Source organism: Vidua chalybeata, chromosome 1, assembly GCF_026979565.1.
Source record: "Vidua chalybeata isolate OUT-0048 chromosome 1, bVidCha1 merged haplotype, whole genome shotgun sequence".
Classification (NCBI taxonomy): domain Eukaryota; kingdom Metazoa; phylum Chordata; class Aves; order Passeriformes; family Viduidae; genus Vidua; species Vidua chalybeata.
Window position 1 is genome coordinate 141,211,093 of NC_071530.1, and position 11,727 is coordinate 141,222,819.

The following is an 11,727-nucleotide window of genomic DNA, read 5'->3' on the forward strand; positions in this document are numbered from 1 at the left end:
TTTGAAGTGCAACAAGTCATTTGACCAACAAAAATGTTAGAAACCACCATCTGTCTGAGACTAGGGACCTCCACCAGCAGTATTTCAAAGCAATACCAAGCCCACAGGGAACAAATTATAGAGAGGACTTTCTGGCGTACAAAGGAAAAAAGGCAGTACACAAAGTGGCTTGGTATTTTAAATTTGCAAAAATAGTAGTTGATAGTATTATTGTGAAAACAAATGTAAGCTGAAGGATGCTGGGAAGGAGATTGGAAAGGCAAAACAACTCACAAGGCCAGCTGATCTCTTGTGAAAGTATCTACTGAATTGCAGCATTTTGGAATTGCTGGTAACACTGTAAACAGAAGATACCTTTAGAAGAAGGTGACTGCATGCATAATCCGGTGCTTCTTGTAACTCCCTTATTAGCTGATGGATTCTTGAAAAAGCATTCTTTTTTACCCAAACGAGTAAAACTATTTGGCCAAACACCAAGCTGTGGTGACACCTCGTGCTCATCTCTGGTCCTGTGCTTAGGTCACTACTTCAGCTAGAGATGTCGTTTTTCAGACTGACATTAACTACAGCACAGGAACGACTCTCTCGCTTTAAACATCTTTTTCTTTGCTGGGGATATATGTGTAAGCACAATGCCAGGTCCTGCAGGAAAATCTCAGACTTGAGTTCCTCCGGTTGCAGCTCAACAGCTGGAATAGATGGTGTGATGAATCACACCAAAGCAAGACAGTGGCACTGCCTCCGGCAGGGAGCGGCTGTGAGTGACGGCAGCCTGGGCTCCCCGGAGAAGGACAGAGCTCAACAGCAGCTCTTTCTCAGACCCTTCTCATCTCAGGAAAAGACACAGGTTACAGCAGCCTGTCCAACTGACAGGGACTTCAGTGAGGAGGTGGTTCCTACTCACCCCTACTCTTCCCACCCTGAATATTTTAAATGCCATAAAAAAAAGCATCTGCCCAAATGAGAAAAATCCTGTGAACGTCCCAGGGCAGCTGACACGGCACAACAGCTCAGCAATGAGCAGCTGTACTGACTCATACGTGAAGCTGACCTCACACTGGCTGTTCAGCCAAGTCAGTTCTCCAAATTCAGTGCATCTGAGGAATTGGTGAAATTCTGTTTTGTGTAACAGGGAAAATGATATTTGAGAAGGTCTGATTTGTGACATTTTCATATAGACATGATTCTTGGTTTCCACACCACCTCTTAAAACCACACACACTCAGTAAGGAGACATTTATTCCATTATTTCTGTTTTCAAATTTTTGGTACAAAGTTTATTTTCAGAAGTTCTCACATGATCCTTTCTTCTACCAGCGTCTTTAGGATTTTTCTATCTCTGATTTATTTTCTTTATCTGTTGAAGCAAAAGCAATAATTGCTACAGAAAGAAATAATGGCAATAATACAAATATTTTACAGCAGCATCCATTCATTTCTGTGCCTCAAAAAAAATAACAAAAATAAATCCAAAGACAAGATCCATACAGCCACAAAGGCTTAGGTTTGTAATATCCAGAAGTATGCTGCATTCCCATATACGAGTTGTACAAGTCCAGCACAACTTTCCAAGTTTGTGCAGAGCCTGATAAATAAGACACAGAAATATCAGTTACATTATACTGTTTCTAAGAACTTTTACTCTGTAAAATGTTTGGTCACTCAAAGCTATAAGCTTAATCACATATCAAAGAACACAGGCAATAAAGCCCATCTTACTAAAACATATAGTATTAGGCCAAACAAAATATAAGAGGACAAAATCTAGTGGTCACTGAAGCCTCTTCAAAAAAGGTTTAAAATTGAATGTTTCCATCATGTATCAGAATAAAAACGTACTGTATTAAAATTTGATTTTTTTCTTTACAAGCTGTCTTTTAATCAGTCTTCTATTTACAGTGCAGAACTGCCACCTGCAGTAGTTTAGCTTTGGCACAACACTAAGTTCCAATCCTTTTGAGTATTCAAGTCCTGTGTGTGTCCAAAAATTTTCTTGGTTTCACGAAAGATTAGGCCCATTCACAGTTAACCAGTTATCTTGAAATTTTTCAAGAATTGCTTCCCCTTCACCACACTGGGCAGCTACAAAGGAAAGACATTGTAAGCTATTGCATCATTCAAAAGAAACTCTTCATTCTAAACAGTGACAGCATTGTTGCTTCCTTTAATATCACGTACACCAGACAGATCACACAGACAGCTACATACTGGACACCTTTCTAAAAACCTTGCTGGTCGTTAGTGAATCATCTTCCTCATACTTCAAATACATAACAATGCATTAACTTAATTTCATTTCACATGTCAAACAGGACATTTAAATATATTGCAATATATTATAGAAAATTGCAAAGCGCCATCATTTCTGTAAACGAGACTGACACCTGTTAACTCTCCTGTGCACTTGAAGAGCAGTACCTAGTGCCACATTTTCTATACAATATAAAGCCTTCCCAGGTAGGGCAACTCATTTTAGTGCATTTCTGTACAGACTGTAAGCGTACATGCAGATAGCCAACTATGCAGGGCTGGAAATACTTCTGTAAGCTGAAACTGGAAGATGGGGGGAACATTCTGAAATCACAGCAGAGCTCCTGTGGTTGATCATTTCATAGCATAGATGAGGACTTGACTCTTCTGTCATTCTAGCAGATTCTTTAGGGACAATTTCATGATAGGTATCTAGTACTGAACAAGCATAAGGAAATACTTTAATCAACTGGGACACAAATATTATGTGTCCTAACACATTTAGGTTATGCACAGTCCAATGTTCACAGAGTAACTTTATCTCTAAAATACGTGATAAAACCCAAAGCATTTTTATGCCACAGTATTATAACCAAGGATCAGTTACTTTATCCACCACTGTAGTGCTACCTGCTCTAAATAAAAAAAGAAAAAAAAGAGGCCTCATTTCCCAACAAGCATCAAGTTGGAAGCAGAGGTCAGTACCACTGCTAAGCACAACACAAAGATCAGTGCTGCAATCCAGCCAGAAGATCTCTCTCTGTAATGTCAGATGTCGGCAGTGTCAGCGGCTGCCTGTAAGTCAGGGTAAGTCAATGGAGCTGGGATGCAGTTCCTCTGAGCGACTCCAGGCATGCAGGATGAGCAGGTTTGCATTCCTTGCTGTGCTGACTACTTACAGTGTCTTGCCCCAGTGCAGACATCAAAAGCGTAAGACAAATCCCACCTTAATTCATGAAAAGTGCTACAGAATGCTCAGTTATCCCTCTACATTTTATAATGTTGTGTGAGTTGGTTTTGCAACAACTGTTCACTGAAAAGGTGCACATGCTCTTCACCACAGAAGGAGAAAAATCCCCAAGAACTCCAACCATTAAACCTGGAAATACTGGCTATAACCCACCTGTGCTTCAAAATATCCCTTTTTATAAGTGGGGGAAAAAATGCAGAAATTCGAGTTATTGTGTGTTAGTAGCCATTAAGGGGATTTTTCACTTTCTGTTGAAATTCTTATTTCAAAACATTTTCCTACAGAATTTTAATACATCAGCAAACCTCAAGTAACTTGACCTGATAAGTTTGTGTCATGCTTCTTGGTAAATCTACTTATCCTAGGATATCACAAACTGGATGGAGATAACCCAGCACTGTTCAGTGTAGGGAACTGAATCCTCTACTAGTCCTTTCCATCTTTAATTTACACCATCATTCCAGGTATTATAAACAATTCTTAAAGTTCTACTCTTCTCTAGTCATTGATACTATCTCTCTATTACTACCAAATGCAAGCAAAATTGTTTTCAAAGCAAAAAATAAATTAAAGAAAATAGTTATATTTAATTGCACTCTACTTTTGTGCCTTCAGGTTAGGGCAGGGATATTTAACACTACAGAAGCTTAAAGATCATCTTCTCTCCTTGGGAGATATGAATATAGACAGGTATTGGACTCAGGTGGAGGATGCAAATCGGCACTGCCATACTTACAGAAGCAAATACTGACATCCAGCCTGAATACACAGTACTCCGTTAAGTGCAAAAGGGAAAACACTCCCCACCTTAAACCACAGCCTGGTTACTCAGCAGCCAGAGATCAGCTGTCAGAGTTACTGCTGTGCTCTCATTTCAGAGGAAAACGGAGGAGGAGAATGTCTGCATCTTTGGGCTTTCTGGCCTACGGGGACCGTGTACAGCCATGAATCACTTTGTATGGGATCCAGAAACCCTTTCTTCCTCTGTAGAGGGGAAATGAGTGCATTTGCCTGCCTCAAGCATTCCTTGATGAGAAAAAGAAAATCTGCTTTTGTTCAAGGTGAGCAAATAATCCATTAGAAAATGATTTCATGTCACTGCATGTGTTTCCCAATAATCAAAGTTACAGTCAGTAACTCTGAATTATGAATTACAGTTCATAATGTAATAAAAAAGCAGTTTTCAGCATGGTACCAGACAAGGTTAAAAAAGGCATGGCCTCACTTACTACAGTGTATTAGAGATAATACACTAAATTCTAATAATCAGGTACTAGGTAACTTTCCTCTTTGCTTTCAGACAAAGTAGAGATTTCTATGTGCTAAAAAGGAGTGACTGTAATAATTTACTCCTTCTGTCAGAACAGAAGGAGTTAAACTTGTTTTGCTTATCAACTTCTAGAAAAGTAAATTCTGCAGGGCAAGCAAAAGTCAGAGCCTTCGCGCTTCTGCGTTTTCCCTTCTGTTCACTTCTTACAAGCCGGCACTGTTAGTTCATTCAAACCTCCAGGGGAATATAGGCCTGACTTTCTTTATTCCAATACTAACTTTGGGGTCATTGAGAGGTGATACTGGGAAGACAGCAGTGTTTAAGATGGAACTGTGCTCTTTCACTGCAGTCGGAAGCGAGGGTGAAACATGCCATGAAGCAGGACGACACTGTGATGGTGGATGTTGTCCCCGGTCCCCACTGCATTCCGTCTTTTAGCTCTTTTCCCTCTCCATTCTGGCACAGGATTATCTGTATTCTCTCTTTAGTTGAATTCCAGAGGCAGCAAAACTGGCACTATGAGAGCAGGTAGTCCTGGCAGAAACAGTAGATGAAGAGAAATGCACTAGCTTAGCTCTAAAGGAACTGATGTTCACAACTGAATTCTGATGTAGTGGTCCCAAAGAAGACTGAGAAACCAGCTACCAGAGGGAAGATCTAAGCAAGATCAGAGTTTCTTTGTCACAGTGTCAGTGACAATTACTGAAGCCTGGCTCATAATCTAAGAGGTGAAGCTCCACAGAAATACAGAAAACATACCACAGGTTCATCTAGACACAGTCCTTACCAGGCAGGAAAATCAAGGAAGTCACATGAACACTCACTCCTGGGCAGATGTATCTTCTTTCCCTTCCTTTCTAACTGCCAACATAACTCTGTCCAAACGGCTTCCAAAACACCTTGGAAGTGTGCATAAGCTATAAGAGGGAGCCAGGCTTGCAGGGGTGCACTGCTGATGAGCACAGAGGTGCTCAGAATCATAATAAATTAAGACATTTGTTGATGTGCTTAGGTTCAGGGAGTTTCTAGGGATTGGTAGAATTAGAAGGTGCCATATCCTTCCCACTCCCCAGGCCATCCCTGTTTCTCTTGATGACTATACAGTGCCCACAGCAGCCTAAGGGTGGCTGAGATGAATCTGGGCTAAACCACTGTTACCAGAAGTTTTGAGTTCCCACCAGCCATGACCACAAATCAGAGGTACAACTGACCACAACACCTTCCAGTGCTTCCTCTGTCAGTCCTGACACGGGAGGCCTCTGGAAGGAGTTTGCCTCTCTCCCAGTGCAAATACACACATGCTGTAAACATGAAACACACTGGTAATTAATGGACTCCTCAAACAGGAATAACTGTCAGACTATGGACAATAATGACTGCATACAACTTCTGTCTTCAGGCTGAACCCACCCAGATTTTCCTCATCCTTGGTACAACTGAAAGGCTTAAAATGTGCATGCAGCTCAACATGCTATGTGTAGACTCTGCATCTCTCATTAGCTGATTCACAGCACATGGTTTAATTTCAATTTTATGTTCTGCAAAGAGATAATTTTCTCACTGGGCTGTAAATACCGGTATAACCGGTGGAATACATGGAACTTTAGTATTTACAGCAACTGAGAATCTGGCCCAGTATGCATCAGCCACTGTCTCTGACCATTCTACTGAAAGAAGACCTCCAATCCAACTATATTGAGTCTGATAAACAATGTATTTCCTCTTCCTGTGTTTTTCAGACCAGATGTGCTAAGGCCTACCTTTGTAGCTGAGTATTATATAATAGAACACTGCCAAAGTGGAAAATATCCCAGTTCAATCACGTAATTAACTTGGATCTTTGTATTTCCCCCCATTTTTAAAGACAGAATTCCTAGCTAACATAAATAAGGCTCTGCTAACAAAAATGGAGATATTTATTTGGACAAGCTGCTTGGCTGTTTTGGGTTTTTTTAAAGAAAATTAATTCTGGGTCAACTTCAAGGATTAAGGCAACTCCAGATTTTGCTTGCTAGAGGCATATTCCCAAGGATTTGGTTTAATATTTTTGGAAACTTAAAAATAGCTATTTTCCTTCTAGCTTTGTTCTTTCCTACTCAGCAAGCACAGATTTTTGACCCTGTATTCCCAAAAGAGCTTGAAGCTAGCGCGACTCTTTCTTGTATCCGCTGGCATCTACAACAGCACACTATTACCATCATTCACACTATTACCACACAAATGAGAATCCTTCCCAGCCCCATGCTGAAAAGGCCAGATTTTGATCTCTTGTACCACCTCACATGCAGAGTCATAAACAATCCCATGAAATATGCTGACAACATGGGGTTGCTTCTGCCCCACTCCAAAGTTAAAATGAGGGATTCTCGGCTATTCCTCTCTAGCAATGCTGGCCACTTCGTGTCTCACCAACCTGAGCCTTGGAAGCCAGGGAATAGTTTAATCATCAAATTCATGACATATGCCTTTTTCTCCCCAGTAATCTTAAAACAGTCAGAAGAGGTAACCCAGTAAATGGCTTTCCTATGAAACACCCTCCTGGAGCTCAGGGAGCTTATTCAATCTGTGAGCAGAAGGGCAGCTACAAGAGTCCAGGGAGGAAGGTCTGGGAGGGTAACAACGTTTTTTGTCAGACATTACTCCCTTACTTTAGCCTGGGCTTCAGCCACAATCAGATATGAAAACCAGATCCAACATGGACTCCTCTGCTTCAGAAAATCATTACTAAAAGGGCTTTCTTGGGTTTTTTTGAATTATCACAGTCCAGAAGAAAGACTAATTCTAAAATTCTAGCATAGGTTCTTGGAGATGGGGAGACATTAGGTCCCATTTTCTCTGCACTAATCTGTCCTCATCAGTCATCAGATGCAGAAGCCTACAGAGAAGATGCTGTCAGATGTGCAAAAGGAGATTGCTAGTATCAATTAGTGCCAATGTAAAGGCAGACAATGCTGGTGACAGCAGCAGCAATTCATCACCATCTTTTGACATCTAAATATAAAGTAACTTATCCCTAAAAATGCATGCTGGCAGTAGCAAAAATATAAACTACTCTTCCTCAGAGTAACAGTTCTCTAGAATGCCAAACATCTGCCTAAACTAAATTTGTGTGAATTTGGCCCATTGTTTTAAGTTGCTAATTCAAACTGCACTATAACTTCACAGTATTGAGACCAAATAGGTTTTTTTTTTCCTATTTTATATACACTTATTTAAGATGGGAATGTTTTGTATCAGATTAAACTACTTCTGGAGTTCAGTTTGGGCAGATCAAACCACCTCCAGAAATAAGTGTGTTCACCCAGCAGTCCTAGGAGCAATCAGCACAGTGGTGAGTTAAATTAGGATGTTTTACTTTTAAACCTGCCCACAAATCACTCAACTGGGTTATCACTGAAGAACAATTCAACAGTAACGTGTTTGTAGTTACTAAGCATCTAAAAGCCATATAACTTCATTTTTTTTGTGAAATCAACACCATGTCATTGCCACAACTTACTTGAAAACCTTTCTTACTAGCACCAAAAGATGTTTTTCATCTCTGTATTCTTACAAACCCCTAGGCAACTCTGAACAACTTTTAGGCAGTTTTTGTCTTTTGTTAACCTTAAAACTTAGTGTCAAATTTCAAAAAATTACTTTTTTTTTTTTTAAATATAGATACTTCTTTACCATTTCCAACAAAAGAAAGAAAGCACAAGGTAGAAGTGAGTGTTACTATTAACTGCATCAAGTCTGTCAGGCATTTAAATTAGACTGATGTAGGATACATTGATTACACTGACTGTAACAAAAAGCATCTTCTAGCATCAGACTCATTCAGTTAGCTCATAATTTTCAACAAGGAACACTTCAGTCCAAATTCTGTAAACCCAAAACACTCCGAAGATAATGCAAAAGGTGCAGATATCACCTTATTTTCTGAAACAAATCAATCCTCACCCCTAGGTTCATTGGTTCCTTTTGTCACACTTTTCCCCTTCTCTTTTGTTCTCAATGCTTTCCTTAAGAAATAAACCCAGGCCTTGAAACCTTTCAGATGAAGTGATGTTTGCAAAAAGACATCTAATGTTTTTGTGTTTTCCTCCTTCACAAGCAGGCAATGTTCTCTTACAGCAACAACAACAACAAAAAAGTGTCTGTTTTTTTTTGGAATTAAACAACATAAGGCAATTAAATATTGAGAAGCAGTCACGTGTATGATGAACATGAACCTTCCCATCGGTAGTGTGGAAAAGAAGGAGCTGAACTTGATCTGATTTGTAACCCCCTGTCCCAGGCCAGGCCTGAGGATGTTCATCTCTTGTAGCAACAAAGCAAACAGTTCTTGCCTGCACAGGCAGCATCTTGCCCAGGTACTCTTATGTGGAAGGAAGATGCTAAGCAGCTGCTTGCTAAACTGAAGGCCATGAAAAATCATTTGGCTCTTCACCATAACATCAAACCTAATTCATAGGTTTTTGGCCCCCAAATTCCAAATTGTACATCAGTCTGTTTTTGAAAGTTTACGTTTAACATGTCTGGGGGGTTCCCAAGTATCACTATCATCTGTTTCTTCCTCATCCTCCTGATCATCCAGCATTTCATCTTCCTCCTCATTCTCATCAAACAGCTCTATTCCAAGTTCTAATCTTCTTTGCCTTTCTGCAAACCATTCTCTGACCTGCTCATATCCCATGTGAGATTTGGCTACCAGTTCATCAAGGTCTTGCTCATTAAGGAATTTGTGCTTCATATAATAGTCCTTCAGGATTGCTGTTCCAGTTTTAAATTTTATGACAGATACACCTCTGTCCCAGCAATTTAACCTCTTGCTTCCCCGAGGCCTCCCCCGAGGTCTCCCTCTCCCCCTCCCTTTTGGTCTTCCTCTCCCTCTCTTCCTTGCAAAGCCTTGGCCATTCAGACTGTTTGCACTGGCACTCTGGTAATAGTAATACCATTTCAATCCACCATTTTTCCAGGCATAGCGAGTATCTCCAAACCAGCTCACAATTTCTGACCTTGGAAGCCCAGTTTCTTCTGCCAGCTTGTTGTATTCTTGTGGAGATGGCCACTGAGTACGGACAAAGGAACTTTTGAGCATGTGCAACTGCTCTGGTGATTTTTTGCCTATTTTGCTTGAAGTAGAACACCCTGATTTTGTTCCTGCTGCTCCATCTCCCACAGATGTTTCTCCAGACTCCTCTTTTGAGCTGCCAGCATTGCTTTCATTCATGTCAGCTCCCTCTTCCTTCAAGACATTTGATTTCCTTTTTTCTATAAACCAGGCATCAATCTCTCTCCTGGTCAGTTTTGTTTGGGCTCTTAATCTATTCATCTCTTCCTCAGTAAGGACAGGGTTATTAAGAAAACTTGCTTGGAGGACTTGCAGCTGTTCAGAAGTCTTCTCTTTGAATTTCTGTGGGGTGAAATCAGGAAAAGTACCCCAAGATGGCTTGCTCTGTGGAGTGACTCCTGTTGGAGATTCATTCATTTCATCACTTGAATCAATAACAATGGTGGCACATGAATCACTGTTGAGATGAATCCCATGATTATTCTTTGAGTTTCTCTGATTGTAGCGTGTATCACTGAACCACTTTTTGATCTCTCCTTTAGTGAGGCCTGTTATTTTCATAAGCCTAACAATTTCTGAGTCTTGAGGAAACTGGTTTTTAAGGTAGCTGACTTTCAATTCTGCCAGTTGTTCCTTAGTTTTTTTTGCTCGGATGCCAAAGGAGTCAGGATTCATAAGTGTGGATTCATTTTTGATAGGCTGAGGGGCTGGAATGGCAGCTACTTGTTTGGTTTCTGCAATAGGCTGAGCACTGTGAATCTGACTCTTCTGTAACTGTGTTTGGTTTGGGACTCCTGCTACAGTCAAAGCTATTGGGGCTGTTACTGGTAATGTATTTGTACCTGCAACTTGAGTGAGAACAAGTCCTGGCTGACCAACTATTTGGCATGTCTGTAAAATTGAAGGTAAACCATTGCTAGAGGCTGAAATGTGTGCTGGAATAACGGTAATTGTCTGTGGCACAGTATGTACCGTGCCATTAAATTGTTTCCTCCTTGCTTCCTCCACCTCCTCTGGCGTCCAACTCACTCCATGTTTCAGACGCTGGGCAGAAAACCATATTTTAATCTGTTCTTCTGTGTACTTAGCTTGAGAGGAAAGAACAGTGATTTCTGACATGGTTGGATATGGGAATTTGTTGTAGGTGTTAAGCAAAAGAGGATTGTTATCCAAAGCAGTGTTATAGGCTGGAATGCTATTTACAGGTATTAGTACTTTTGGAATCAGGTTAGAGTTCTGTGGAGCTGTAACAGCTGTTATAACCTGTGCCACCCCAGGCTGAAGCACTGGTGCCGGGGTCACTACTGCCCCAGCCACATCTGCTGCACTGCACACAACTGAATGGTTTGGTTTTGATTCAGAAACTGCCAGTGGGGGGTTTTCTACTACATCTTCAGAGTTTGGCTCATTTTCAGTTCCCTTTTCTTCACCAGGAATGTCATCAACTGTATTGTGGAAAACAGCAATACGTTTAGCCTCAGGTTTGCTTTTCATCATTTTCATGATAGGAGTTTTGCTAATGGAGATCCCTGATGAGGGGACCTCAGAAGAGTCAGCCTGTCCAGCATTTTCTTCTCTAACAAAACTCCCATCGAAAGTGAGATCATTTACTGTCTGTTCAAAGATTGTCTGGTTATTACGTTTCACCATAGTCAATTTAAAATTCTCCTCTCCAGGGTGGTGCTTCAAATTATGTTCTGAGAGGGCATCATATCTTTTGGTAAGGAAATTACATTCTAAACAAACGTAGGATGAATTTAATACTACGTTGGGGTGTTCTGAATCCACATGAAAAGTAAACATATTGAGATCTGGAGTCTGAAAAGTACAGTATTTACACTCATAACCACCTTCTACTTTATTTGTGGTTTTCTTATTGTCTGAATCCACACACTCATGAACATCCTCATCACTTGTTACACCCTCTGCTGTAGGGTTATCTGCTGGTGTGAGCACAGGTGGTCCTTCCTCCAAGTCTGACACCATTTCTAGATCTGGATCCTGCTCATTGGCTAAGACCATGCAGGGTGTTGTTGATTTTCGTTTACTTGCCATGACTGTTACTGTGAAAATGATAACGACTGGTCAGATATAGACTTAGCTTCAAGCTCTTCTTGATTAATAATAATAATAAAATAATAATAATAATAATGGCTTTTGGTACTTCAAGTCAGTTCTTGT

The 11,727-nt window shown here is 40.5% G+C and overlaps 1 protein-coding gene across 2 annotated transcripts; it reads right to left on the reverse strand.

Moving 5' to 3' along the window:
- Positions 1–1,221: 1,221 nt before the first annotated feature.
- ZHX1 (zinc fingers and homeoboxes 1) lies at positions 1,222–11,703 on the reverse strand. 2 transcript variants are annotated; one of them, XM_053945447.1, is made up of 2 exons: positions 8,433–11,703; positions 1,222–2,082 (listed from the first exon to the last, which is right to left on the reverse strand). In XM_053945447.1, the coding sequence occupies exon 1, from the start codon at positions 11,599–11,601 to the stop codon at positions 8,977–8,979; it is 2,625 nt and encodes an 874-aa protein (XP_053801422.1). In that variant the 5' UTR covers positions 11,602–11,703; the 3' UTR covers positions 1,222–2,082; positions 8,433–8,976. The 2 variants fall into 2 exon arrangements, with proteins under 2 accessions (XP_053801422.1, XP_053801413.1); XM_053945438.1 differs by having other exon boundaries at positions 1,222–2,688.
- Between the last annotated feature and the right edge of the window lie 24 nt (positions 11,704–11,727).

Bases quoted from the DNA above. Each gene is read 5' to 3' on its own strand.
- ZHX1 (XM_053945447.1), bottom strand. From the start codon at position 11,601: ATGGCAAGTAAACGAAAATCAACAACACCCTGCATGGTCTTAGCCAAT.